The sequence below is a fragment of the Bos taurus genome, chromosome 19 (genome assembly GCF_002263795.3).
Source record: "Bos taurus isolate L1 Dominette 01449 registration number 42190680 breed Hereford chromosome 19, ARS-UCD2.0, whole genome shotgun sequence".
In the NCBI taxonomy this organism is placed as follows: Eukaryota; Metazoa; Chordata; class Mammalia; order Artiodactyla; family Bovidae; genus Bos; species Bos taurus.
This window is the reverse complement of record NC_037346.1, coordinates 42,188,368-42,211,064: the sequence shown is the minus strand read 5'-3', so window position 1 is coordinate 42,211,064 and position 22,697 is coordinate 42,188,368. Positions and strand designations below refer to the sequence as shown.

The window sequence follows — 22,697 nt, the reverse complement described above, 5'->3', positions numbered from 1 at the left end:
CAGGAATCCTCTGTCCTGGTGGGGGAGACACAGGCCTTGCCCTCAGGAAGCCCCCAGCTAAAGCAGGGGCAGGAAATGTGCACACAGATTCTGGAAGGAAGTGAAAATCAACCCAGTTCAGTCTGAGGAAGGTCATGGGGCAGAACAGAGCCCATTAGAGGCAGAGAAGTCTGGTCGGAAAGCTTCAGAAAAGGGAGTCAGAAAGGAGAAGGGGAGGGGCCTGGAGGGGTGGTGTGCATGCTCCGCAGGGCCCAGGGGTGTGTGTGCGTGTGTGTGTGAAGGGGCTGTGTTTAGCAACCCAGGCAGCAGGGCCCAGATTTCCACTGAAAACACCAACTGTTGCCATAGGCCGAGTGGCCAACACAGCAGGGGGTATCGGGAGCCACGTGGAGAGGGGTGGGGATGGCTTCACATGCTGTCACTCTGTCACCGTGTGTGAATGTCACTGGCGCTGGGCACTGGGAGGCTGGGTTTCTGTAGTCCCTCCTCTGGCCCAGCGGCTTCTGCGTCTCCAGCAGGTACCACAGGCCTGCCTGTCCCAGGATTGTCCATGTCTGGCCTGTGGCAGGGGCTGAGAACAGGGCTCCAGGGTCCCCCACATGTGACTCTATCAGCCTCCCTGCTGCCTCTCCCTCAATTCTCTGAGGCCCAGTCTCCCTCTGAGTGCTTTACTCTGAGTCCCTAAGCATCAGGCTCCCAGTGTGTGGCCATTTCTTTTAAATCTTAAAAATATATATATTTTTAAAATTATTTATCTGACTACAACAGGTCTTAGTTGCAGCATGAGGGATCTAGTTCTCTGACCAGGATTGAACCCAGGCCCCCCACATTGGGAGTGCAGAATCTTGGCCACTCGATCACCAGGGATGTCCCAGTGTGAAGCCATTTCTGATACTCTTCCAGATATTCCTGCATTTCACTGCTGCTTTGTCTGAAGTAGCCCCCATCCTGCTCCCTTTGGCCTTTCTTGGGCTGGGGCTTTCAGAAGGAAGGCCCCGGGGAGGTCCAGCTGGGGCAAAGGGCACAGTCAACTCTGGGTTCCGAAGCCCTCTTGCTCCTTCTGTGTGTTCACCGCACTCACCTTTGTTTACCTGCCTCTCTCTCTGCCCAGGTATGAAGCGGCCACTGAGCCCATCTCCCGCGGGTGAGAAGGAGCCCCCAGTATGTGAAGCTGCTGAGTGCCCCCCTCGGCCCCCAGAAGCACCTAAGCCCAAGCGGGAAAGAAAACGGCCCTCGTACACCCTCTGTGACGTGTGTAACATCCAGCTGAACTCAGCAGCCCAGGCCCAGGTGCACTGCGGAGGGCGGGCCCACCAGAGGCGCCTTCGGCAGCTCAGCCTAGAAAAGACAACCCCGGGGCCAGGTCAGTCGGGAGGGGCGTTGCCTCCGGACTTGGTCCTGGGCCCCTGTGAGGGGCTCTGGGTCTCTGGTCTTTCTTTGTGGAGTCCTTTGATCTGAGGGACCATCAGTGGGATCTTAGGGTCTCAAGCTTCCCAGAGGCCATCCGGTTTTGTTTTGCATCCAGACAGCTCTCTCTGGGGTCTCTCAGGGCCTGGGGTCTGAGACCTCCCCTGGATCTGGGGCTCTTCCTGGGGGATCTTTTAGGACCAGATCCCCTAAGTAGCATTTCTCCAGCCTGGAGCCCCCTGGAAGGTTGTTTTTCAGTTAAGGGACTGACCGGAGTGTCCTGGTTTTCTGCTCTGGTCTCTGCAGGCCAAGGTCAGTGAGGTACACAATGCGCCAGCTTAGGGCTGAAAAGTGGTCGGGGGAATGGGGGTGTGGGCGTGCAGGGGCAGGGAAGGCCCCCTCCCTCTGGCTGCCGGACTCCTGGCCAGGATTTAGGCCTCTCCCTGGCTGGGGTGCCGCTGCAGAGGTTTGGCTGAAAGAGGGCCACTGGCTACGAAGCAGATTTCTGGGGAAAGTGGGTGAATGGATTTGTGAGGATGATTCCAGCTGACAGGCGCATGGGAGTCATGGGAGAGATGGGCCCGCAGTCGGCCGCTGGCGGCAGGGGAAGCAGGTTCAGAAGAGGGCCCAGCGTGGGAGGCGGGAAGGGCTGGAACTTCTGCCTGGTTCCTGGAGGCAGCCGCGAGAAGCATGCCCTGCACACCCACAGCAGCCCAGGGTGCTCTTGAGGGCTGCCTGCTGTCTGAGTGCGTGTTCATGGGGCGACCTGTGTTCCTAGTACTGTGCTGGGGCCTGAAGATGAACAAGTCCCAGTCCTATACCCGCCCCGTGGCTTGCTCCCACTATGACTGAAATCTGTCTTTCAGGCTGAGATAGGAAAAGAGCAGATGAGTACTGTGGGTGGCACGTGGGACATGCCCCCATGGGAACAAAGGAGAAAGGGTGATTCTACCTGGGGGTACCACAAAAGACCTCCTGAAGGAGGGGGCTGCACTGAGCTTTGGAATAGGGGTGAGGGGAGGAGGGATGTCTTGGACAGAGGTCACAGCAGGAGCAGAGCTGGGAATGCTGTAGTGGCTGGGACTGCTGTAGTGGCTGGGACTGTCTCTCCCATCTGAGCATTCCCACATCGGGGCTGGACCTCAGGGCATGACTCTGAATAAGAGCGTATTTGACTGTATGGATGTTTCTGGAGTGTGTATGTGTTCAAAGTCACTCATTAATTCATCAAATACTTAGTTACTGTTTGAGGTATTCATATTTTTCCTTTTATTAGTATTTTTTCTATTGAAGTATAGTTGATTTGCAGTGTTGTGTTAGTTTCACATATACAGCATGTGACTCAGTTTTATATATATATATATATTCTTTTCCCCTATGGATTATTGGGAAAATAACAAAATATTGAGTGTAGTTCCCTGTATTATAAAGTAGGTCCTCGTTGTATTTCTCTTCATTGATCTTTATTGAGATATTACTGACATAATATCAGTAAGTTTAAGGCGTACAGTGTGATGATTTGATACACATATGTATTATAAAATGATTACCATAATAAGGTTAGTTCATACTGCCATCCCCTCACACAATTATGATTTTGTGTGTGTGCACTGATAACAGTTAAGATCTAACTCTCTAAACAACTTTGAAGTATATAAGGCAGTACTGCCAATTAGGGGCTTCCCTGGTGGCTCAGATGGTAAAGAATCTGCCTGCAATGTGGGAGACCTGGGTTTGATCCCTGGAGAAGGGAATGGCTACACAACAGTCTGCTGCTGCTGCTACTGCTAAGTCGCTTGTGTCATGTCCGACTTTGTGCGACCCCATAGATGGCAGCCCACCAGGCTCCCCGCCCCCGTCCCTGGGATTCTCCAGGCAAGAACACTGGAGTGGGTTGCCATTTCCTTCTCCAATGCATGAAAGTGAAAAGTGAAAGTGAAGTCGCTCAGTTGTGTCCAACTCTTCACGACTCCATGGACTGCAGCCTACCAGGCTCCTCCGTCTATGGGATTTTCCAGGCAAGAGCACTGTAGTGGGGTGCCATCGCCTTCTCCGACACAATAGTCTATGGGGTCGCAAAGAGTTGGACATGACTGAGCGACTTCACTTTTCACACACTCTGGTATTCTTGCCTGGAGAATCCCCATGGACAGAGGAGCCTGGAGGGCTACAGTCCATGGGGTCGCAAAGAGCTGGACATGACTGAGCAGGCACACCACTTGCAATAACTCACAACAATTGGGGTACATGGGAAGGAAGGGTGTGGGATGAAGGAAACACATTTTGGAGTCTTTTCTGCAGGACTTGGTGACTGATGAGATGTGGGGCCAAGGAAACAGGAGGTGCCAAGATGGCCCGAGCCTAGAGGGTGCTATGATGGGCAGTTCCATGATCAGAAAGGAGGCTCTGAGAGGGAAGTGAGGCTGGAGTGCAGGGGTGGCTGGGGAAGGCCATTCCTGTGGCCAGAGGACTCTGCCCCACCCCTGTTCCCCTCTAACTCGGGCTCTTCAGGTCCTCCTCCTGGGCAGTGGTTCTCCTTTCTCTCCCACTATCCCAGGGTGGAGAGAGCATGTGGGGTGTGAGAGAGAGGACCACAGCACCTAGATACTGGTGGCCAGAGACAGGCTGCCCAGAGGGAGGGAGTGCCCCTTCACTCGGCTTCCCTTTTCTCACAGTCCTAGTACGGGCTAGGTGTGGGGAGTCACCAGAAGGAATGAGGCCTGGTACTCCCCTCCAGATTGCTAAACAGGACCTGGTAAGTCACCTATCCATGCATCCCTGAGCCCTTGGGCCCTGTGCTGGTCCTGGGCAGGATGCCAGGATTCTGCGCTGAGCAGTGCTAGCCACTCAGTCAAGGTGGCAGACCTTCCCACCACCATGCTAAGAGGAGTGAGCATCACTGTGGGAGCATGGCGGGAGGGTGGTGACGGCTGTGACTAGAGCAGGGATGAAGCCAGAACCCTCAGATTTCTGTGAACTCTGGAAACCCAGGGCTCCAGTGGAGAACCGGTGCTCCATTGACCTGGTTATCTTTGAACCTACTTCAGGCCATGACCCCCAGCATCCACCCACCTCTCCCGTGGACTCTCCTGTCTCCTTGGCCTCCTGAGAGCTGGGGGTGGGAGAGGCAGCCCACAGCAAGAGGATGCTAGCAACTTCCCCCTGGGGTGGGGCGTAGGGACCTCCATCCTGCTGAAGGCCTTCCCCAGCCAGAGCAGAGAGACCTGAGGAAGGGACTGGGCCAGAGCAGAGAGACCTGACGCCACAGCTGACTGGGGCTGGGACTTCCCAGGTGGCACTACTGGTAAAGAACCTGCCTGCCAATGCGTGAGACTTAAGAGATGTGGGTTCGATCCCTGGGTCGATCCCTGGAGGAGGGCATGGCAACCAACTGCAGTAATCTTGCCTGGAGAATCCCATGGATAGAGGAGCCAGGTGGGCTATGGTTCATAGCATCATAAAGAGTCGGCCACGACTGAAGCAACTTAGCACGCACTAGAAGCAGAGAGAGTTACACCTACTGAGGCTTGAGGTGAAGTGTGAGGAGCCCTTAACACACCGCTCTGTCCTGGACGCCTGAGATCTCAGGCCTGTGGCAGTCTGGAGGGCCGCCCCGCCCGTTCCCCGGGAGGGTGCTGAGGGGCTGGGGGTGGGACGGCCCGGTCAGGCCCCTTGGAGGCTCCCATTCTAGAAGGCCTCCTGGAGCTGTCACTCTGATTAGGGGTCTGTGGGGCTGGCGCCTTGCTCAGTGACAGGCCGTCATGGGCAGTGAGGCGGGATCGTGTCTGGAGGATCCTGTCCCCGAGGCTTCTATGGGAGGGAGACGTGGGAGCCATTCTCTCTCTGAGCTTCATTGCCAATGCCTGGGTCAGAGCCCTCCTTACTCAGCCGTACCCAGCTTCCACCCGGACTGAGCCTGGAGCACCCAGGAAGGGGCACTGGCTGGGAAGACAGCAGGAACCCCACCCTTCCCCCCAGGGCCTACTCCAGGTCATTCCCCTACTTGCCTTCCTCCCCATTGGTCTCCCACATAGCAGGCCCTTTCATCCTTCAGGAATGTGTCTTGAGCCACCTTTCAGCAGCCCTGCCCCTCCTCCTGTGAGAGGGGTGGACACCAGGAACCCCGGCTCCAATATGGCTGAACTCAATGACCCTACTAACCATCACACACACACACACACACACACACACACACACACACACGCCCCTAAACAACTGTAGGTAGGTTTTGAACATTCACAGAGATAAATGTTTGCTGGCTCAACCCTCCTACCTCCAACCTCTAGTGTGGATGTTGGGCCAGCCCCAGGCTTGGGGGACAGACACCTGGACCTCAATGTGGGGGGACCAAGAGCTGTGATGTACACCCAGCACCAAGTTGAGCATGTACTTAGGAGATGAACTGTTTGCAAAGCACTTCCACACGCAGCACAGCATTCCTTTCTTACCCAGACATCCCAGAGTGTGGATGATTGGCATTCAGCCCTCATGTTAGACATTGAAATATATTAGAGCTCAGTGTAAGCAACAGAGTGTAAGCAACAGACCTAAGGCCACACAGCCAGGTTCAAATCCCAGCATCTCTGACTCTAAATCCCATCTCTTGTGCCCTCCCCACCTTGTGACTGTTAAGAGAGATGGAGCCTTAGTGTTTCAGGAATGGGGAGGGGGGATGGCCCAAAGCAGGTGGATTGGCTCCCAGGACAGGCTGATCAAGCACTCAAGGCCCATGCCTTGGTGTTCTCAACTGAAAAATGGGGAGATGCCAGCCATCTCCCGCTCTGCCTAGGCTAGCTAGGGACAGGGAGGGTAGCCTCCTAAATCCGGTTGGTTCCTCCCCTGTCTCTTGGCAGGACTGACCCAGCTGGCCCATCCCCTGCCCCCCATCATTGCAGCATGACACCAGAGGGGAGAGAAGGGGATTTCAGAAATGTCTTAAGCTCTGGCTTAAGGGGAGTGAAGGGCAGACCCTAAGGAGGACAGGAAAGCAGAGATGGAGGCAGACTGTGTTGGATTTCAGGGCAAAGATGGCTGCAGTTGAATCAGACGTCCCTGTGCCTTTGGGAATGAGAAGGCATCAGAGTGGCAGGTGGAGGCTGTTCCCGGCCCCGTGCCCTCAGACCTAGCTCCTGTTGTAATCAGTCCCTCCATCTCCTCTCCTAGTCTTTGCCTGCAGAAACCTCTGACTGCATTCTGAGCCCCAGAGATCAAAGACCTTGAGCTTGGGTCATGCGTGAGTCACTGGTTTGATGAGCTATTCACCCCCCACTCCCTGCAGATGGATTAATTTCAGTCCCATCAGGAGGTCCCCAAGCCCTCCAGCCTGTCCCCCCATGGCTTCAACATCTCCCTTGGTTGCCAGTTCCTCCTCAGTGGCCCCTCCCAACTCATCCTGAGGCCTCTGCATGCGTGTTTCCCCTTGGCTCCCCCAAGGCCTTCCAAGTGGTTCAGTGGAAAAGAACTCACCTGCCAATGCAGAAGACGCAAGAGATGTGGGTTCGATCCCTGGGTCAGGAAGATCCCCTGGAGGAGGGAATGGCAACCCATTCCAGTATTCTTGCCTGGAAAATTCCATGGACAGAAGAGCCTGGCAGGCTATGGCCCATAGGGTCTCAAAGAGTTGGACACGACTAAGCACGTACACAGCACCCCCAAGGCCAGTGAGAAGTTCTTGCAGTCTAGCCAGCAGTGCCTCCTGCTGCTGTCCTCCTTAAGTGCTAGGTGATGTAAGTGCCCTCACTGACCCTGGACAGCCTCCCCCCCCCACCAAAGGTGTGAACCTGACCATCAGCACCTCCCCTAGGGACCACCAGGAAAGGCAAGGCTGTCTGGGTGGAGAATTAGGGGGCTTAGCTCAGATCCCTGGCCCCACAGAAGACAGGTTCTGTCTGTGTCTCTAGGTGGGTTAATTAGCTCTGGGCTTGAGTTTCCTTCCTCTGAGCACACCCACAAGCCCTCCCCCCAGAGCCTTTTCCTAACAAACCTGTTTTCAGGGGCTGCTGCCACCACCCCCTCCCCAGATCCTCTTTGCAGCTGGAGAACTGGCTGCTCCAGAGATTATGGGTTATTGTCTGGTGGAGACAGGATGCTGAGGGGGTGGGGGGCTAGTGCTGGGACCCGGGGCTTGGAATGCGAGGCTGGATCCAGCTGTGTGGCTTTTGGCTGTCTCCCCTGCCGTATTCCACCCCACCCTCCCAGCACCAGGTGCCCAGGTGAATTCGGAACTGGCAGATTTCAGGAAGAGGAGGGGAGGAAGGAGCAAAATGAGGAGAGAAAAGATGAGTGGGGAGGGAAGGGTATGGGTAAGCTTGGGGTGACAGAACTTCTAGGTGATCAGATAAACGTGCCCCTCCCCCTCTTCCTGGCATTGCCCAGGTAGCAGATCCAGCAGTCTCCAGGTCCTGAACTGTAAGCCACCTGGGCTCCCTGCCCACAGCACCATGGCCAATACTCTAGGGCACTCTGAACTTCAGTTTCCCTGTAGCATGCTGTGCTCAGTCGCTCAGTCGTATCCGACTCTTTGCGACCTGACCTCATGGACTGTAGCCCACCAGGCTCTTCTATGAGATTCTCCAGGCAAGAACACTGGAGTGGATTGCCATGCCGTCTTCCAGGAGATCTTCCCGACTCATGGACTGAACCTGGGTCTCCCACTTTGCAGGCGGATTCTTTACCATCTGAGCCAATAAGGAGGTAAATAAAAGATAATGGGGGCAGAGGATGAGTAAGGCTGGAGAGAAGAACAGGGGCTCCTGCAGCAGCAGCTGAGTTCAGCAGGAAGAACTACCTGGCAGGCAGAGAAGGGGCTGGCAGCACCTCTTTTCCTGGGGCCTGGGGTAAACTCTTCTGTATGAGAGGCACTAGGCCCCCTGATACCCTCCCCCTGTCCCCATACCTGGGGGAAGGAAGAGCCCCATTCTTTCCATCATTGGTTGCGATGTGGGGACACCAGGGAACAGGCAGCTTCTTCCTGGGCCCGAAACCACGGCTCTCCAGCAGAAGCAAGAGTCCCTCCCTCTGGCCCTCCCCTGTCCCTCGCATCCCCCACCCCTTCCCTCTGTCACTCTGGCTGGGTTTCATTTGCTCCTCACTCAGCGCTCAGCGCTCAGCGGTGCCTCCAAAGGCAGAGAATGCTCTTGGGTGAGTGCTGAGGACGCCTGAGCTGGGGGATGGGGAGGGGGATTCTAGCCAAGGGTGGGCCTCTTCCCTCTCCCCTGCCCTATTCTTTTCCTCCTGTTGTTGGCCCCCCAAAGTTGTGTGTTTAGAGGCTGCAGTAACCAGCTGGCTCTTGGTACCTTTCCCAGGTACAAGTATGGGCAAGGGGAGCCCCCACTGCAGCTGGGAGCAAAGCTGGGGTGGGGCCGGCAGGAATGGTTGGGGGTCTGGAGGTCCGGCCTGCAGGAATAAGGCAGCTGCAGCTTGGGGCAGGTGTGTGTCATCTGGGGAGCCTGCTACAGAGGTTCCTTGTATCAAATCATACTTTCCATGCCTCTAAGGGGCTGCCTGGAGGAGCAGGCGAGGAGGAGACTAAGAGGGGATTGTGAATGCAGCAGAGAGCGAGCGAGAGTGAGAGCGAGTGGGCCGGGCAGATGGAGGGCAGCATCCACTGAGGTCCCCCAGCACGCTGAGGTCAACATCAGTGCCCCTCCCACATGCTTTATTTGTGGTCTCCTGGCTCACCTCCCCATACAAGGGGTTTCTTGGTCGTTTCCAAGGGAAACAACCATTACCCTTTAAGGATCTGGGAGATCCCCTGCTACAGGGGCGAGGGCTAGAGGCCATGGGGCTAGTTCCCCTGCTCGGGCTCTGGGGTCTTCTTCCGATGTGGAAAGGGTAGGAGCCTGGAACACCCATGCCTCCATTGTGCTGGCCAGCCCAGAAGTGGAATGGGGGCGCTGGAGAACGTGGGGAAGAATCCTAATCCTAGCAGGAAGTGGGGACCTTGGTTCAACCTCTCATTCCCTGCATTCGGCTCTCTCTCCCTCTTGGGCTCCCCTTCTTCACGGAGTTTTGGTTTTATCTGTGATAGTAACGATAACTTTACTACTTGAGGGGTGTGTATGTGTGCGTGTGTGTGCGCATGCCTCGGGGTCCCCATCACCTGCCCCTGTGACTCGAGGTAGGGGTGGGAGGGGACTCTGGGTTTGGCTGCCTGAACTTGTGAGTATGTCAGATGCATTTAATTTTGTAAGGGGTGCGTGTGTTTCTGCACATGACTCTTCCTGAACACACACCTCACGTTGTGACGGCGTGTGCCGCTGCATGTCTGTTTTATTATTGTCTGTACGTGCATCTGTAGGGGACTGTGTGTCCTCGTGTGTCTGTCCCTCTGGGTGTACATGATCTGAGTGTGTCTTTGTTGCTCGTGCCTGTCTGTGTGTACGTGCGTGCCTGTGCGTGGCCTCTGTGCCCGCCCCTTGGCCAGCAGGCCTGTCTGTCTGCTGTGGGTACGACCTCCATGTGTGCACACATCAGTGTGCACAGACCGTCTCACCATGGGGATACGTGTGTGAGTGTGTTCTTTGGTGTCTGTCCCTGTCACTCTCTGTGTGGATGCCTGTGGGCCTCAGGGTGTGTGTCCCTGTGCTCTTTCGTGTGATTCTTTCCCAGTGATGGCAAAGCAGCAGGACAGAGTTTCCCCAGATTCTGGCTCCCTTGGGTGGTAGGCAGGGTGATGTTATTTCATGAGACACCTGCTCTGCTCCCCTGCCCCAGTCTCAGTTGGACCCCTGTGGGTGGTCTTTTCTCCATCACTCAGTCTGGTTTGTTCCAGTTTGATCAGAGCAACAGTTCAGCCTCTTGAGGCAGCATCCAGCAAGTCCTGGGTCCCAGCTGTGGACCCCTGGCCATGGAGGCGGGGAGGAGGGGCTGCTCTGAGACACTTAGCCAGGGTGACTGTTCTGTTGCAAGATGCTAACTTAGGGAATTCCCTAGGGACCCAGTGGTTAAGACTCTGAGCTCTCACTGCCAAGGGTGGTTCAATCCCTGGTCGGGGAACTAAGATCCCACAAACAGGGCTGTGGGGCAAAAATAATAATAAACAAAATAAAAATGTTTACTCTTAAAAGATGCTAACCAAGACCCTCCAGCACACACCTGGCCATTTTGGGGGTGCAGAATTCTAGATCTGTCAGGCTGTGTGGGACCATCCTGGAACAGGGGTGTCTCCCTTTGTCTGAGTGTACCCACAAGCCAAGCGGCAACACATGTGTGTGCATGTCCCATGATATATGCGTCATCCCGGTGGCCCTGGGTGCCAGGGTGCACAGTGAATGTCAGAGGCAGAAAGTGGGCGGCAGAGAGCAGCATGGTATGAAGGGGGTTGGGGGGAGTTCCCAGCCTGAGAGGCCCTGACCTCAACGTGTGCCCTAGGCCTTGAGTGGGAGAGTAGTGTACCCAGTTGTGCGGGGGCTGGAAGGTATTTCCGGGTGACTCTGTGCTGACTGGGTGACTGGGTCACCAAGTGCCCTGGCACCTCCTCTGCAAATGGCCTCCACACCCAGCACCGCATTTGGTCCTCAGACCCATTCCTGTTCTGCCCATTCCTCCTCACCAGCTGTAACTCCCACTTCACAGGTGAGGAAAATGAGGCTAAGTGCTGGGCTGCCAAGGCCCCAGAGTTCAGCTCTGAAGCTCCCCTGCAGGCCTCCAGGTCTGGGAGGAAGGGGGTGCCACAACCCCACCTTCCTGCATGGAACCCACACAGCGGAGAGGGTCTCCTGGACATCTGAAAGTTCTAGGAAGAGGTCCCTCCTCCCACCCACCCCATTTCTGTCATCCCTCTTACAAGTAACTCGTTGGATCATTAGATTAAAACATTGATTTCCTGGGAATTCCCTGATGGTAAAGAATCTGCCTGCAATGCAGGAGACTTGGCTTCAATTCCTGGATCAAGAAGATCCCCTGGAGAAGGGAATGGCCACCCACTTCAGTATTCTTGCCTGGAAAATTCCATGGACAGAGGGGCCTGGTGGGTTACAGTCCATGGGGTTGCAAAAAATGTCAAACAGGACTGAGCAACTAACACTTTCACTTCCATTTTCCCTGGTTAGGACTCTTCCCTTTCACTGCTGAGGGACTGGGTTCAATCCCTGGTTGGGGAACTAAGATGCCCCACGATCTTTCCCAGCTCACCCACCTCCTGAGATTTCCCTAGGAAGACTAGAAGATCAAAATCCACAGCATTCACTGTAGAGCTTCCACACCTCTGTTCTGAGTGAGTGAGTGAAAGTTTCTCAGTTGTGTCCGACTCTTTGAGATCCCATGGACTATACAGTCCATGGTATTCTCCAGGCCAGAATACTGGAGTGGGTAGCCTTTCCCTTCTCCAAAGGATCATCCCAACCCAGGGATAGAACCCAGGTCTCCTGCATTGCAGGCAGATTCTTCACCAACTGAGCTATCAGGGAAGCCCTTATCTAGAGCGTTGAGAACCTGCACTGAACTTTGAACTTCTTGATGGTTTCCCTAGGGCTCTGCCATTCCGGCTGCTGGAATGCCCTTTCCCTGGTAAAACCTCACTGACCCTTTTGTGAAACTTCATTGCTGTTCCAGGCTGGTAATCTTTTCAGCTGACAGCCTGCTCCCCTGTGATCCCAAAGCATTTTGTTCATCACTCTGAGAGCCCTTGCCAGAGTATAGCCTCCCTAGCGATCCACCTGTTTGGCTCTCACCAGTGAGCTCCTCTAGGCGCCCACGGATACTTGTGATGAATGAATGACTCCCACTGGCGGGGAGCATCCTTCCTGCGGTCTAACCCGAGTCGCTCCTGCTGCAGCGCGCGCCGCGGGGAGGGTGAGAGAGTGACAGCTGGCCAAGTGCGCGCCGCGAGTCCGAGCGGAGGCCGGTAGGAGCCGCGGCCGAGCCCCCCCGGCGCCGCCGCCCTGCCGGCGACCCCGGCTCCCGCCGCCGCTGGCGCCTCTTCGCCCCGGTTACCGCTAGTGGCTGCTGTCGCTCAGTGGAGCCCAAGGAGACCGCGGCCAGAGCGTCCACCGAGCAAGATGGTGGCTCCCGAGTCTCCGTGAGTCCCGGTGGGCGGGGCGCCCCCTCCCGGAGCCTCCGGGCAGGGGGCGGCGACGGGGGCTGGGGGCCCTGCGGGCGAGTTGGCACCGGGCGGGCGGCACCCATCGGAGGGCTCCTCCACCGCGCGCCCCCCAGAGGAAGTTCCCTACCCCTCCGCAACCCGGCCCGGGGAGGTTGGGCAAGGGTGTGCAGAGAGCCCCGACCTCACCTGGCTGCCTGCGGGGTGGGAGAGGGGACACCCGCCTCTACCCTGCCTGAAGCGGGAACTCTTTCTAGTGGGATCCCGAAAGGAAGGGACCCAAAGAAGCCTAAGCAGGGGACTGGGGACCCCCATGCTAGAGCCAGATGAACACTCAGTTGGAGGCTTTCGTACAAGGATGGAATGGGGTCCGCCGGCCAACACGTCATCACCCCATGGGCCCCCATCCAGCTGGCCAGGGTGTGGAGAGGGGTGAGGCCACCTGGGTCTGCAACAGGTACACCCTCCTGGTTAGCCTTGGTCACATAGTCAGTCTTATTTACATCCTGCCCCACCCAGCCCGGTTCCCTCAGGAAGCAGGCAAAGAGTCCCACTGAGGTGGGGGAATGTCAATGGCTTTTGCCAGGATCTCTTGGAATAGCGCTATTCAATAGAACTTTCTGGGATGTGTATATGTTCTCTGTCTGGGCCATCTAATAAGATAGGCACTAGCCACACGTGATTATCAAGAGGTTGAAATATGACTAGTGTGACTGAGGAACTGAATTTTTAGATTTAAAATTCTGATTAATTTTAAACCACCACGTGTGGCTAGTGGCTACCTTATTGGACAGTGCAGTTTCAGAATTTTCATCTTCCCAGTTCTCCTTTCTCCCTACTCTTTGGTTCTTGTCTCAAGAACATCCTAGGTCTCATGGTAGTTTTATCCCTCTGCAGAATGGGATAGCTTCTAGGTACAGGAAAGGCCCTGACAAACTTCCAGAAGGATGTTACCTTGGCTTTGTACCTCCTCCCCATTCTGAGATCCTTTGGGTGGTGGACTGGATAAGGCCACAGAAGCAGCATGGGATCTAGGAGAAAAGGATGTCCAAGGTAGCTATTTTAGCTACCCAACAGGTGCCCAGGGGCCCACTCCATCACTCTCTCTGCTGGAGAGCTCGTGCTTCCTTATCTGTTTACTTCTCAAATTTGCTGGAGCACCTGCTGGGTGCCAGGCATGGTTCCCTTCTCTGAGGTCCAGACAGGAACAAGTGAATTACCTTTCCTGCCCTCAGGGAATTTATGGGAGGGAATGGGTGGGTGGACAGCAAGAGTGCAAGCAATAGAAATTGCACAGAAATAAGCAGATTTATAAACTTTGGGGAGCGTGTTGGAAAGAACAGGGGCTAGTGACAGAGAATAAGGGACTTGCTGGGAGAGGATTATTAGCGAAGCCTCCCCTGAAGAGTGGCCATGATGCTACGACAGAGGGGGAAATAGAACAGGTGAAGTGTTGGGAGGGAGAGTGGGAACATTCTGGAAAAAAGCACAGCATGTGCAGAGGTCCTGGGGATGGGACTCTGGCACTCTGAGTAAAGACCAGTGTATCTGGAAGGGGAGGGAGGCACAAGTGTCCCCTAGGGAGGTCAGTAATGCCTGAGCATTTGGCACACCTAGAAAGGGATTCTGGTGCTGGCCTCAGAGCAATGGGCAGTAGAGGGGGTTGTTTGTTTGGTTTTTTCTTTGGGATGTGGGATCTTAGTTCCTGGAACAGGGATCGAACCTGCATTCCCTGCATTTGAAGCACAGAGTCTTAACCACTGGGGTTTCCCAGATGGGGCTAGTGGTAAAGCACCTGCCTGCCAATGCAAGAGACATGAGATGCAGGTTCGATCCCTAGGTCAGAAAGGTCCCTTGGAGGAGGGCATGGCAACCCACTCCAGTTTTTTTGCCTGGAGAATCCCTTGGACAGAAGAGCCTGGCAGGCTACGGTCGATAGGGTTGCAAAGAGTTGAACACAACTGAAGCGACTTAGCATGCATGCACGCTAACCATTGGACCACAGGGAAGTCACAATAGTGAGAGGATTTTAAGTGGTATATTTTTAAGAGCCCCCTCTGGTACTGAGAGTTTCTGACCCAAGAGCAGGGTAAGAGTGGAGACCCAGAGTGCCATCAGGAATCAACTGCCATAGTCCAAGCAAGAGAGGATGATGGCCTGGACAAGGATGGTGGCAGTGGCATGGAGAGGAGGGAGGAGTTAGAGGTAGATCAAGGAGGTGGGCTCAATAGAACCTATGGCTGGATGAGGTCCTAATGAGGAAGAGAGTGGGGGTTGGACAGGCAGGTTTCTAGCCAGAGCACATGGGTGGGAGAATGGGCCGTTTTCTGAGTGAGGGAGCCTGGGAGGGGAGCAGATGTTGTAGGGACAGATGCAGGAGAGATCTGCCTAGAAAAGCCAGGAAGGCAGTTGGGTAGAGAGGTGTGGTGCCCAGAGGAGTGTCCTTCAGAAACGGTTCTGACTCTTTGGATGGTCTGAGATTGGGAAAAAAAGGATGAGATAACATCAAAGGAGTGGTTGATGAAAGCAATAAAATCCAGGGGATGTGGGATCCTGGAAGGTCAGAGAAAAGTGTGTTTCAGGAGGGTGTGATGAGCAGTACCAATTGCCCCCCTACAATCCAGGGAAAGAGGACCAGCAGGGTTCACCCACTTCGGGCAACATGGAGTGTTTCTCCTTATACTGAATGGGTTCCCCCTGGAATTCTACCCATCTACTCTTATTGTCAGAGAAGGCAATGGCACCCCACTCCTGTACTCTTGCCTGGAAAATCCCATGGACGGAGGAGCCTGGTGGGCTACAGTCCATGGGGTCGTGAAGAGTTGGACACGACTGAGCAACTTCACTTTCACTTTTCACTTTCATGCATTGGAGAAGGAAATGGCAATCCACTCCAGTGTTCTTGCCTGGAGAATCCCAGGGACCGGGGAGCCTGGTGGGCTGCCGTCTATGGGGTTGCACAGAGTTGGACATGACTGAAGTGACTTAGCAGCAGCAGCAGCAGCAACCCTTAATGTACCCACCCACTAAGTGCCAGGTTCTACACAGAGTTCTGGGAATAATATCAGGTGGGCAAGACAGTCACTGCTTTCTCAGAGTTTAGAATCAGTTAAACCAATGGTCTCAGAAACAAGTTGTTTCATACATTCAAAATAAATCCTTTCATTCTTTCAAGCAATCAACTTCTGCTGAGAGCCATCTGCATGCATAAGAACCTAGAGGTATAGAAATAATATATGAATAAATGTGATTTTGGCCTTTCAGGAACCAAGTGCAGAGTTACATAGAGGATCCCTGTGTTCACTGTGTTGTGTTATGAAGACTGGTTCACGGGGAATTACGGGTGATGAGAGGACAGGTGCGGCTTCCCTGGTGGCTCAGTGGTAAAGAATCCATCTCCTAATGCAGGAGATGCGGGTTTGATCCCTGGGTCGGGAATATCCACTGGAGAAGGAAATGGCAACCCACTCCAGTATTCTTGCCTGGAGAATCCCATGGACAGAGGAGCCTGGCGGACTACAGTCCATAGAGTCACAAAAGAGTCGGACACAACTTAGCAACTAAACAACAAAGAGGACAGGTACCAACCCCAGTTGGGGGGCGAATCAGGTGGCAGAAGGGATGCTGGAGCTGCTCTCCAGGAATGAATGGCAAACAGCCAGGGAACAAGGGAGTTCCAGGCATGGGGGGTGGAGGCAGGGGCAAACGTAACAGTAATGCGTGTGGGTCACAGTAAGCCTTTGGATTAGCTGAGCAGACAGAAGTGAGGAAGGTCTGGAGGTGTCTAGAGGTTAGGGGGGCCTCTCTGGCTCGTGGCGAGGTATGTAGACTTAGGCAGTGGGACACCACTGAAGACGTGGACACAAGGGAGGGACATAGTGAGATCTGTATGTGGCCTTGCTCTCTGGCTGTTTCATGAGGTATGAGTGGGAGAACCACTGCAGAGGCGGAGGCCGCTGCATAATCCAGATGAGACGGTGAAGGCCAGGGTCTCAGTGTGGCCTGTGGGGTCAGGAGGACTCGAGTTCTATTGCACTAACCAAAAAGTTCATTCGGGTTTTTCTGTAAGATGTTATGGGAAACCGAAAGTCATTCAGTCATGTCCGACTCTTTGTGACCCCATGGACTATACAGTCCATGGAATTCTCCAGGCCAGACTACTGGGATGGGTAGCCTTTCCCTTCTCCAGGGGATCTTCCCAACCTGGGGATTGAACCCAGGTCTCCTGCATTGCAGGCGGATTCTTTACCAGCTGAGCCACAAGGGAAGTCCAAGAATACTAGAGTGGGTAGCCTATCCCTCCTCCAGTGGATCTTCCTGACCTAGGAATCGAACTGGGGTCTCCTGTATTGCAGGTGGATTCTTTACCAACTGAGCTATCAGGAAAGCCCAAGATGTTATGGGGGGAAACTCCAAATGAACTTTGGGGCCAACCCAATAATTCCACCTCAGCCACTTACTGCTTGGCAAACCTTGGGCAAGTCCCTGAAAGTCCCTGAGCTTCAGTTTCCTCCTGTCCAAAGTGAGGGTTATACTTGCAAGAGTAATCTTGGTCTCCTAATGGTGTCATCACAACCCTTAGCACAGGGCCTGACTCAGTTCACATTCAGTAAACGGTGGTGACTGCTGTTGTCATCAGTAAACCCAGAGAGGAGGGGCAGGTGTGAGAGAGAATTAGGAAGCAGAGGTGGCAGGTCTTGGCCATCATTTGGCGTGGCCTTCTGGGACTGAACTGCTCATTCTCATCTAGCACCGGTGGTGGTGGTAGAGTGAGGGAGGTAGGGGCAACCAGCTGACTGCCTTCAGTCTGGGACCCAGCCCTCACCTCACGTCTGGGCTACCCTTCCTAGAACCGCACTACTGATGTGTGTGTGAGTGTATCCATGGGTGTCTTAGGGAATGAAGCTCCAGAGAAAACCAATCCTGTTTCTCAGTCCCGTGGCTCTGGGAGCACAGCTAGCTGTTAACTTCCTTCTGGAGACACCAGTTATCCTTTGGGCAAGGTGTCAGGATTCAGTCACGAGCTATTCATGAGCCCTGAGAACCACTGTTGGTCTCCAGGACTCAGTCCCCACACTTATAAAATTTCGTAGGTGGTGCCAGTCTTTCCAGCTCTGAGTTCTGACATGCTTCAGCAGTCAAAGCAATTGATGCCTTGTCCTGGATGGAGGGAGACCCTTGCTGGCGAGCTGGGACCCCTCATACCTCAACCCACTTTGGATAACACTCTATGGCCCACTCCCAGTAGCCCTTCCCCATTGGGTCCAAACCACACCTTGGTTGGGGAGTGTCTGTGGGCAGCGTGACCCCCAGTGGACTCCTAACACCTCTCCTTTGTTTCTTTCACCTCCAGTCTCCCACCAGCGGAGCGGAAGTAAACTTTCCTGGCTAAGTTAGATGAATGGTCCCCTTTAGCCTGGAGGGCTGCCCCCCTCGTGCCTCCCTACAAACTCCCCCTGTCAAGGGAGGTGCTTCGGTGTGCGGGGGAGGCTGGGGGGCAAGAGCATTTGGGCAGGGGCTGGGGGTGCCCTGCCCCCCAGAGGAGGAATGGTGCCCCCAGGGAAGAAACCAGCTGGAGAGGCTTCCAACTCCAACAAGAAGTGCAAGCGTTACTTCAACGAGCACTGGAAAGAGGAGTTCACCTGGCTGGACTTTGACTACGAGCGGAAGCTGATGTTCTGCCTTGAGTGCCGCCAGGCCCTGGTGCGGAACAAGCATGGCAAAGCGGAGAATGCCTTCACCGTGGGCACCGACAACTTCCAGCGCCACGCCCTGCTGCGCCACGTGACCTCGGGGGCCCACCGCCAGGCTCTGGCTGCCAACCGGGGCCAGCCCTCTTTTGAGGGCCAGGCTGAGGGCAGAGGAGCCTGCCCAGGCCTGGCCACCGCCCTCAGCTCCAGGGGCGTCAAGGTGGAAGCAGACCCGGCTAAAGTGGCCGTGCTGACCACAGTGTACTGCATGGCCAAGGAGGAAGTGCCTGACGACCGCTGCTCTGCCCTGCTCGAGCTGCAGAGATTCAACCTGTGCCAGGCGCTGCTGGGCATGGATCACAGCGATTACTACAGCCCCAGGAGGGTGAGGGACATGCAGGTGGGTGGCAGCCAGGGGTGTGGGGGAGGGATTGAGGAGGGAGGACACGGAGCCATCTGGGCATGGCACCAGCATGCCAGGTCCCCGGGGAAGAGGCCAAAGCAGTTCATTCACACCTTCACCCATCAGAGCCTGCACTGAGGGCATACTAGGTGCCAGGCCCTGGGCCAGCTGCAGGGCGCCTAACAGTGAAGAGGCTGGACCAGGCTCTGTCCTCGGGGGGTCAGGGGTGCTTGGCTCACTACCTAGGCCAGAGGTTGCAAACTGGTGGCCTGGGGGCTTGATTGGCTCACAGGCATGTTTTGGTAGTTTTCACAGTGTTTTTGAAAGACTTAAATTAGTCTCCAAGTTTAAAAAAAAAAAAAAAAGACATTCCATATAAAAATGTGGACTTCTGACTTCTGCTGAAAAACTAGGTCCTGTGCAGTCAGGGCATGAAGTTCTGGAGTTGGAGAGCAGGGCATGGGCTTCCCCATTCCCACTGGTTTATCCCCCGTCCTCTTGAAACTCAGTATCACCCACATGGCCGCTGGGGACATGCACACTTATGTAGCTCTGTCCTAGGTATTGGCTTTATGAGTCCTGGGGCTGGTATGGGGGTGAAGAGGTTGGATCTCATCCTACCGAGAGATGAGAGACAAACAGCACACAGCTGGGGCCCTGTTTAACCTGTGGGCAGTCAACCTATCAGTTAATCCCAGAGCAGCAGAGCAGAGGGAGACCCCCAAGAATAAGGCTGACTGGGGCGATGCTGTAGAAAAACAAACAGATGCTTTAGAATCCTTAGGATTCCTAAAGCACTTTCACATTTATAAACATAACAACAAAAGATTACATGAATGGGAATTTCTGGAGGTCCTGTGATTAAGACTCCAAGCTTTCACTGCTGAGGGCCTGGGTTCAATCCCTGGTTGGGGAACTAGATCACAGAAGCAGTGTGGCGTGAGTAAAAAAAAAAATTGGTAAGTCATAACAACCTTTTAAGGAGATTGGGGGCAGGCATTAGCCTCAAGGCAACTAAGAGATGAACAGAGAGGTCAAATGACTTGCCCAAGGTCATGCAGCCAGTAAGTGACAAAGCTAGGATTAGTCCCTAAGACTGTCCAACCCCAGGCCTGTGCTCTTTCACCCCGTCCTGTCTGCCTCCCCTTCTCAGGAGTAGCCTAACCCTGTCCTCCCTTTTTCTCTCCCTGGCTGTCCCAGGTGGCCATCGCCAGTGTCTTGCACGCAGAGGCCCGTCAGCGCCTGAAGGCATCCCCGTATGTGGGCCTGGTGTTGGACGAGACCAGGGACTGGCCTGAGTCCCACCGTCTGGCCTTGTTTGTCACTTCAGTGTCCCCCTGCGATGGCCAGCCTGCCACCACCTTTCTGGGCAGTGTGGAGCTACAGGAAGGCAAGGCCACCGCTGGCCAAGTCCTGGACATCCTGCAGGCTTTTGGCGTGTCTGCATCCAAGCTGGCCTGGCTCAGCTCAAGCCTCCCCAGTGACCGCCTGGGGAGCGTGCGCCCGCAGCTCCAGGCCGCCTGCCCACTGCTCACGGAGCTACACTGCCTCCCTGGCCGGACAGACCCCAGGCCCCCTGCCTACCTAGGTGAATATGAAAGTGTACTGGATGCCCTATTTCGCCTGCATGGTGGCCCCAGTTCTCACGTGGTCCCTGAACTCAGGGCGGCACTGGACCTTGCAGCTATTGACTTGGCAGGACCACGGCCAGTGCCCTGGGCCTCCCTGCTGCCTGTGGTGGAAGCTGTGGCTGAGGCTTGGCCTTGCCTGGTGCTCACACTGGAGGCCTCTGCCCCAGCCTCGCCTACCACAAGGGCGCTGGCCCTCGCCCTGCGCCAGTTCACCTTCGTGGCCTTCACCCACCTCCTGCTGGACGTTCTGCCCTCCGTGCAGAAGCTGGCCCTTGTCCTGCAGCCAGAAGAGCCGGATTTGGCCTTGCTGCAGCCTCTGGTGATGGCAGCTACAGCCTCCCTCCACGCACAGTGCAGTTCAGGTGGGGCGCGCCTCCAGGGCTTCCTGCAGGAACTGACATCCTCTAGTGCCGATCTGGGCTGTGGCCGCTGCACCTACCGCGGTGTGGAGCTGGTGGGCTACTCTGAAGCTGCGGTCCAGGGCTTGGAGCGACTGCGGGGAGCCTTCCTGGACTCCATGCGGAGGGGGCTGCGGGACTCTTACCCCGGGCCCTCGCTGGACGCCGTGGCCGCCTTCGCGGCCATCTTCGACCCCCGCCGCTACCCGCAGGCCCCAGAGGAGCTGGGCGCTCACGGCGAGGGGGCACTCCGCGTCCTGCTGCGCGCCTTCGCCCCCGCTGTGGTGCGCCAGAGGGCGCTGGGCGACTTCGCGCTCTTCAAGCGCGTGGTGTGCAGCCTGGGGCGGCTGGGCCCGCGGGCCCTGTGCACCAAGCTGGCGTGCGCGCGCTCAGAACTGCACGAGCTCTTCCCCGACTTCGCCGCCCTGGCCGCACTGGCCTTGGCGCTGCCTGCGGGCGCCGGCCTCCTGGACAAGGTCGGCCGCAGCCGGGAGCTGCGGTGGTGGGGGCCAGGCGGGGCGGGGGAAGGGCGGGGCGGCCCCGTGGTGAAGATCGCGGTAGATGGGCCGCCGCTGCACGAGTTTGACTTCGCGCTGGCGGTGGAGTTCCTAGAGAGCGGGTGGGGCGAGGGCCTCCTGGGCTCGCAGCTCACCTGAGAGCGGCCTCCTCTCCCCTGTCCAGCCGGTCTGGGGCCCTGGACTCGCTAAGGGCCAAGCCAGACTTGACCTAGCAAGCTTACCTCCTAACTGTGGCCTCCCACCCACCTTCCCCGGGCTTCCTCGGCTCCACGCTGAGTACTAACCCGGCTCAGTGGGATGTGGAGGAGGGGCTGGGTCGGGGGTGCGAGTGGGGGCTTGGGCCCGTGGGCAGAGGTGCTAGGGTCTCGGGCACCCTAAATATCACTCCTGACCTTTCCGGTTCTGCGGGGAGTAGTTCACCCTGTTCCCTCGGAACTCCACTCAAGTTTTCTCTCTAGAAAAGCTGAGGGGTCTTGGTTGGAAGGAGGAAGACAGAGCCTCCTCAGTTGAGGGGTTGAAGGTCAGGAGACTGGGTCCTTGACTGTTAGCCCTGCTCCTAGCAACACGTCTTCTCTTCAGATACGACTGGGGGAAAAATGACTGTCTTTGTTTTTAACGCACATCAGAGCACCCTCTCTGTGAAAAAGCTCAAGGGAAGTAAGAGGTGCCCTCTCCACCAACAGGCTGCCTGAGACTTTTCTGTACTTGGCTATATGTAGACATCCACTCCAGTATTCTTGCCTGGAAAATCCCATGGACAGAGGAGCCTGGGAGTCAACAGTCCATAGGGTGGCAAAGAGTCGGACTAGACTGAAGCGACTTAGCGCACACACACAGACATACATATTTATCAATGTGAAATAAATCTATCCTAGCCTCCCTCGTGTTAACACACAAAACTGAAAAGGACTTCTTTTGGTTTTGCAACAACAGGGTTCAAAAAAGTCCCAAATGGGCTGAATTTATTTCTAATTTTTTTCTTCCTCAAAGTCTGGTTGTTCTCCAAGTTCCTAACCTTCCCCTGCCCTTGCCTCAGATCTCTCTCTCTTTTTTTTTTTTTTGGCAGTGCTGAGATTTTAGTTCCCTGACCAGGGATTGAACCCAGGCCCCTGCCTCAGACCTTTAAGACCAAAGAGTGTATAAACCACAGTGCTGGACTGGTTGACCCCAAGGACCAGCCTCAGGCCTGACCCAGGGGTGTTGGAGGGCTTTTGTCTCCAGTGGAGAGCAGTTGGGGCCTCACCGGAGTTGGGGAATACATCCCTTCAGATTCTGGGGGGTTTCCTATCCCCTCTGTCAGCCCTTGCTGTGAATGTTGTGGGGGATCTGGAGGGGAGTAGTTAGTGAGAGGGGAGGGGGCTGGCCATTCCAAGTCTCCTAGGTTTGGGTTTAATTTGCAATAAAGTGGAAACCCAGTGCATCGTGCAGTCTCCATGGTGGTGTGTGTGTCAGGGGCCCGCCCCGACTCCCCTCTGGGGTTCACTGGGGCCATAATGCTGCCCCTGCGGCGGGGGGGTGGTGGTCATCCTTCTGGGCTGGGAGCCTGGAACTGTGGACCCTCTGCTTCCACTTCCCCAGTGGTGCAGGGGAGAGGCGCAGAGATGGGCTG

The 22,697-nt window shown here is 55.6% G+C and overlaps 2 protein-coding genes across 10 annotated transcripts in view; both read left to right on the top strand.

Moving 5' to 3' along the window:
* The window catches only part of ZNF385C (zinc finger protein 385C), a 58,880-nt gene that overhangs the window by 24,290 nt on the left and 11,893 nt on the right, over nucleotides 1-22,697 (top strand). For 5 of the 6 annotated variants that reach the window (XM_015458855.3, XM_024980880.2, XM_059878543.1 and 2 more), the window contains exon 2: nucleotides 1,112-1,363. In XM_015458855.3, the coding sequence (XP_015314341.2) occupies nucleotides 1,112-1,363 (252 nt within the window). Of the gene's footprint in view, nucleotides 1-1,111; nucleotides 1,364-8,482; nucleotides 8,548-22,697 lie in introns of those variants that run through there. The other variant, XM_024980881.2, reaches the window with a different exon arrangement.
* C19H17orf113 (chromosome 19 C17orf113 homolog) lies at nucleotides 1,281-22,508 on the top strand. 4 transcript variants are annotated; one of them, XM_059877693.1, is made up of 3 exons: nucleotides 1,281-1,363; nucleotides 17,802-18,538; nucleotides 19,742-22,508. In XM_059877693.1, the coding sequence occupies exons 2-3, from the start codon at nucleotides 17,996-17,998 to the stop codon at nucleotides 21,224-21,226; spliced, it is 2,028 nt and encodes a 675-aa protein (XP_059733676.1). In that variant the 5' UTR covers nucleotides 1,281-1,363; nucleotides 17,802-17,995; the 3' UTR covers nucleotides 21,227-22,508. The 4 variants fall into 4 exon arrangements, with proteins under 4 accessions (XP_059733676.1, XP_059733674.1, XP_059733673.1 ...); XM_059877691.1 differs by lacking the exon at nucleotides 1,281-1,363 and adding an exon at nucleotides 8,501-8,547; XM_059877690.1 differs by lacking the exon at nucleotides 1,281-1,363 and adding an exon at nucleotides 12,375-12,427.

What these genes read in the sequence shown, in the direction of transcription:
- C19H17orf113 (XM_059877693.1), top strand. Translation starts at nt 17,996, where the DNA reads ATGGTGCCCCCAGGGAAGAAACCAGCTGGAGAGGCTTCCAACTCCAAC. An exon ending in GGAGGGTGAGGGACATGCAG is followed by an intron (nt 18,539 to 19,741) that starts GTGGGTGGCAGC and finishes TGGCTGTCCCAG; the next exon opens with GTGGCCATCGCCAGTGTCTT.